This window comes from Monopterus albus, unplaced genomic scaffold (genome assembly GCF_001952655.1).
Source record: "Monopterus albus unplaced genomic scaffold, M_albus_1.0 scaffold1093.1, whole genome shotgun sequence".
In the NCBI taxonomy this organism is placed as follows: domain Eukaryota; kingdom Metazoa; phylum Chordata; class Actinopteri; order Synbranchiformes; family Synbranchidae; genus Monopterus; species Monopterus albus.
The window spans coordinates 1-5,486 of record NW_018128971.1 but is presented as its reverse complement, the minus strand read 5'-3'; the positions used below and the strand labels follow the sequence as shown (position 1 = coordinate 5,486).

The 5,486-nt window shown below is 43.0% G+C and overlaps 1 protein-coding gene across 1 annotated transcript; it reads left to right on the top strand.

Annotated features, from left to right (window-relative positions):
* Positions 1-57: 57 nt before the first annotated feature.
* Positions 58-5,294, top strand: LOC109953723 (gonadotropin-releasing hormone II receptor-like). The gene is made up of 2 exons (XM_020589193.1): positions 58-720; positions 4,690-5,294. The coding sequence occupies exon 2, from the start codon at positions 4,691-4,693 to the stop codon at positions 5,261-5,263; it is 573 nt and encodes a 190-aa protein (XP_020444849.1). The 5' UTR covers positions 58-720; position 4,690; the 3' UTR covers positions 5,264-5,294.
* Positions 5,295-5,486: the final 192 nt, after the last annotated feature.

The following is a 5,486-nucleotide window of genomic DNA, read 5'->3' as shown; positions in this document are numbered from 1 at the left end:
ATAAATATATATATGTATTTTTATGATTGTATTAACTTTGTATTGTGTGAGGTTGTTCTCTACTGCACATCGGCTTTCTAATAAAGGTAAAAAGAAAATCATTTTATTTCTTTTACACAAGGTCAAGTTTATGTTTTCTCACTTTTCTCAAATGTTTTATTTTCTGATAAAATTCTGAAATGTCTAAACTTCCTGCTGTGGATCCACACTTTCAGTGGAAACAATCTGACTGATGTTTAATTCATTAAGGGCCGATTCTGCTGATGAAGCACACACAATAAAATGCAGCAGACTCTGCATGACTCCTGTTTGTGCAATGCAGAAATGTGTCACTGTGGAGAAATGTCCTCACAGCGTAGAAATGTCCTCACTGTGGATAAATGTCCTCACCATACAGAAATGTCCTCACAGTGCAGAAATGTCCTGATAGTGTCGAAATGTCCTCACGAAACAAAACCCCCCTCCAACAAACACACACAGGATGGAATGCTCACACACTGGAAGCTCCTCCTCCTCGATGCTGCAGTGTGTTTCAGTGTTTCAGATCAGAGCTGCAGAGACACAATCCTGAACTGATTTGGACTACACCAGGTTCTGTGTCTCAGACTGGGATCTGCAGGTTCTTCAGGGTTCTCTAAGTTATGGACTGAAGCTTGAACATGAGGAGAGGAGAACGCAGTCCAACCTGAGGAGGAGAAAAGATTCAGAGCTGCTGAGCAGGTAAAAAAAAAAAAAAAAGAAAACACTTATCTTTTCACAATAAAAGCCTTTCTGAGAGACAGCAGGGTGTTAGTGTCTCAGAGCAGAAGCTGATCAGTGTTTCTGGGCTGAAATTTAGCAGAGCAATGGAGGACAGTAAATACATGTACTGAGCTTGTTGATGTACCAGTGCTTTAGTATTTCCATTTTCTGCCACTTTATTCTCTGCTCCACTGCAGTTTTGTGACAGCTGCAGTTACTGGCTACGCCCTTTACACATGGATGTGTTAGGAACAGCAGAACACAAAAGTCTTCACCTCACCAAGTGATTTCCATCTTTGATGGGATCCTAAAAGTCTTAGACATCTGCAGTGAAATCATTTGAATCTGTTTTAATATAAGATGACTGGTTTTGTAAATATTCTGGAATTATGTAAATTTTTGTCCCTGATTCTGGGTCAGAAATATTTTTTATGATTCTAACTTTTTAAAAATGATTGAAAAGTTCTTTTCCAAAGGAAACAAACAGAACGGCACTGGGAGTTTTGTTCGTTAGCATTTTCATAAATAAAGATTCTCACACCTCTATAACTAATCATGGAGATTTTTCATTGATTTTCACATACAGATGGTGAATGTACCACTTTGACTAGCCAACATTAAACACTGTTTACACGTGAACACATTGGAAATATAATATAAAATACGATTCTTTATTAGTTCTAATCTTTGAATAAGATCTTTGCTTTTGTGCTCAACCCTGGAAATGATGGAGTCAGAATAAAATGCATCTTATTCTTGAAGCCTTTAGTTAACAGTCCTGATTCTGGTCTCTCTTCAGAGTTTATTATCAAAAACTCAAAATGAATCAATGGCCAAATTCAAACATGAGACACAACATGCTGCATATTCTTCTTGCAGCTGCTGTGATATCAGGGTCACTAAGACTGTACCAGCTGTCAGTGCCCCCACAGAAGTTAGAACTGAATCAGCAGCTCCTGGCGCAGATTGAACTTCCTAAGCTGGAGCAGGAAGTCTATCCTCTGCTGTGCCTTTTTGGTGATGGTGCTGATGTTGGACAACCACTTCAGGTCCTAGGAGACCTTGGAGCCCAGGAACTTGAAGGACTCTACTGCTGATACAGTGCTGCTGAGTATGGGGGTGATGAGGGGTGGGGGGTTCCTTCTGAAGTCCACTGTCATCTCCACTGGTCTGAGCGTGTTCATATCTGTGAACTTCAGAACTTAACAGAGGGGTCCTCTGAGGTGCAGTTGTTGGTGTAGAGGGAAAACAGAGATGGGGAGAGCATACATGCCCTGGGGTGGCATCTGTGCTTGCTGAGACATCTGCCCAGTTCTTCTGTGCAGCACCTTCAGCTGTTTGCTGCATGGTTGGTCCTGGAAGCTGGTTAAAGGACCAGTCTGACATTTAGGTCAAGGTTTGGTCATTGTTAGATTAAGGTTAGGTCAAGGTTAACCCAAAGTTTGGGTTGACTGATGTTGGTTGTGTGATGGTTGTTGCCTCCAAAGAAAACAGCCAATACAATAACATTAGTGCAGGCAGGGAGGAGTGGATTTATTTTACCTTGACACAGAAGATATTACAGTCAATCAGGTGCAGGGGGAGGGACCTGAAACTCTGCAGAGAGAGGTGGAGGTTACCAAGGTGACACTGTGAACACACACACACACTGAAACACACACACACAGGCTAAAAATAACTGCAGAGGCTGTAACATGACCTGAGAGTGTGTTAATGTCAGAAAAAAATATCACATTAAGTCAGTCAATGATGTTTAGTTGTACTCTGGTAAAAGAGCAGCCTGTGATGCTGCACCTTAAAAACTGTGCTCATAAAATATACAAAATACATTATGGTGTACCAGTATTAATAACAATATTATAAAAAAAAAAGTGGCACTACAACACAATTCTATTCAGTTATATTTTTATAGTGCCAATTCACAAGATCATGCCATGACACTTTACATAGTAAGGTCCAGACCACATTATTATTATTAATATTATTAATAATTGCTGTGGCTGGTCACTGCTCATCAGAAAGGTAAAGGCTCCATAACCAGGACTACCTGCAGAACAGCACAGGGAGAGAGAGAAGACACACTACGGGAGAGAGAAGACACACAGTTAATGAGATGTAGTGGTGGAATATACAGTAGATGAATGGAGAGAGAGGAGAGGAGAGGGAGGAGACGAGAGGAGAGGAGAGGAGCTCAGAGCATCATGGAGACCCCCAGTAGCTTAGGCCTATAGCAGCATAACTAAGAAAAGGCTCAGGGTCACCTGATCCAGCCCTAACTATAAGCTTTATCAAAAAGAAAAGTATTAAGTCTAATCTTAAAGGTAGAGAGGGTGTCTGCCTCCTGAACTGAGACTCGGAGCTGGTTCCACAGGAGAGGAGCTTGATAACTAAAGGCTCTGCCTCCCATTCTGCTTCTGTGGACTCTATTAAGGGCTTTGTATGTTAGGAGAAGGATTTTAAATTCTATTCTGAATTTTACAGGGAGCCAGTGGAGAGAAGCTAATATAAAAAAGAAATGATCTCTCTTGTTAGTTCCTGTCAGGACTCTGGCTGCAGCATTTTGGATTAACTGGAGGCTTTTTAGGGAATTACTGGGACATCCTGATGGTAAAGAGCTACAGTAGTCCAGCCTGGAAGTAACAAATGCATGGACCAGTTTTTCAGCATCACTTTGTGAGAGGATGCTCTTGATTTTCACAACATTGTGCAGGTGAAAGAAGGCAGATCTAGTGTTTATCTGCTGAACAGGTGGATCTATAACAACACATCTGATATTTTATTTTAATAAACTGAATTTGAAATGTATCATGTAACAGCAAAAACAACAGAAAATGTAAACACCCAAGTAAAGAACAAGTACTTCAAAACTGAGTTCAACAGTATTTAGTTACAAATAGTATGAAAGCACTTTGAGTGTGCTGCAATGCGTAGAAAAGTGCTGAATAAGTAGAAAACCGCTTACAGTACTTTCACCACTCTAAATAAATAGGAGTATACAGCATAGTAAGCTGAATTTTAAAAGTGATGCTTATTTTTACAGATGGGCTTTTCTGATAATCAGATAAATCTGTTTATTTCATTTGTCAGAGCTGCAGAAACTGTATGAAGCTCAGAGCACAGGCCACAGACACACAATGTGGTGTCCTCTCCACACACTAACAACATTATAGACACACACACACTGTGATAACATTACAGTGAGGAGAAGCAGTTTGTGTGTTTTCAGATTGAGTTTCAGCAGCAGCAAGTCACACAGTGAACCATGATCCTTCTAGAAACTCAGGAACACACACTTGTGTTTCTACCCAAAATTCTGGGAATGAAAATAGCTCATGTTGCTTTTGTTTCACCACAGAGAAACAGAGCAGACAAATTATGTTTCACTTATTCTGGAGACAAAAGTGAACACATAGTCCTAACACAGATGCTTTCATATATGATCATCACAGGGTCACAGGGATCTGAACAGGTCCACCAGTCCAGGTCCTGGTTGTTGTCAGCTGACTCCTTGCTGCTCAGTGTGAATCGGTTATCATAGTAACCCCCTCAGGTTTTCTACAGCGTCTTTAACAAGACGCTTATCTCTGATCTTTGATTTGCACAGACTGACAGGAAGTCACTGTCACAATAAGAGCTGGACTGTTTGCAGGCAGATAAACAGACAGGTCTGCAGGTGTCCAGTCAGAGCACGGCAGCTGTTTCAGAAACCTGAGGATTCACAGACTGTAAACAGACTCAGTGTGTGTGTTACAGCAGAGGTTCTCAACCTGCGGGTCAGGGCCACTCGAGGAGTCGACAGACAACAATTGGATAGGGAGGAGGAAGAAGAAAACGTGTCTGCCACAGACATGTGACATTTCTTTTTGTTTTTTGTTTGTTCGTTTTGGGTTTTTTTGTCTGGATGGTGTTAGAAAGAAACTACCTTCACCCTCGTTGTCTTCTCTGCAGGATGTCAGGTAACTGGTCTATCCTGAGACTGTCATCACTGGCTCCACCCACCAGCTCTGTAGCCTTACTTCCCAACACCTCCCAGTTCCCCCCACTCTCAGACTGGGAGGCCCCCAGTTTCACTCGGGCTGCTCAGTTCCGTGTTGCAGCCACCTTGGTCCTCTTCCTCTTCGCTGCCTGCAGTAACCTGGCTTTGTTGGTCAGTGTGTGGTGTGGGCGTGGACGGCAGCTGGCATCTCATCTGCGACCGCTGATGCTGAGCCTGGTGGCAGCTGACCTGATGATGACGTTTGTGGTGATGCCTCTGGATGCGGCGTGGAACGTCACAGTTCAGTGGTATGGAGGAGACGTGCTCTGTAAGCTGCTCTGCTTCCTAAAGCTGTTCGCCATGCACGCATCTGCCTTCGTCCTTGTTGTCATCAGCCTTGACCGTCAGCACGCCATACTACACCCGCTGGATGCTCTGACTGCACATTGCAGGAATCGACGCATGCTGCTAGTGGCCTGGAGCCTCAGTCTGCTGCTTGCATCACCACAGGTAACACTGTCTCGACCGGTTGGGGTGAGTGGATAGAGGAGAGACAAAAGAAAAGAAAAGCAACAAGACACAACAACAAACAATCAAACATGGGGCAGGTTGATGTGTCTGGTGGCTGTTCATCAGAAACATAGAGCTCCAGAGCCAGGGCTACCTGCAGAAAGGTACAGGGAGAGAGAGAGAACACACTACAGGAGAGATAGTTAGTGATGCAAAGTGGTGGCAAATGACTCCAGGGTCCCTCACAGTAGTACTGGAG

What these genes read in the sequence shown, in the direction of transcription:
- LOC109953723 (XM_020589193.1), top strand. Translation starts at nt 4,691, where the DNA reads ATGTCAGGTAACTGGTCTATCCTGAGACTGTCATCACTGGCTCCACCC.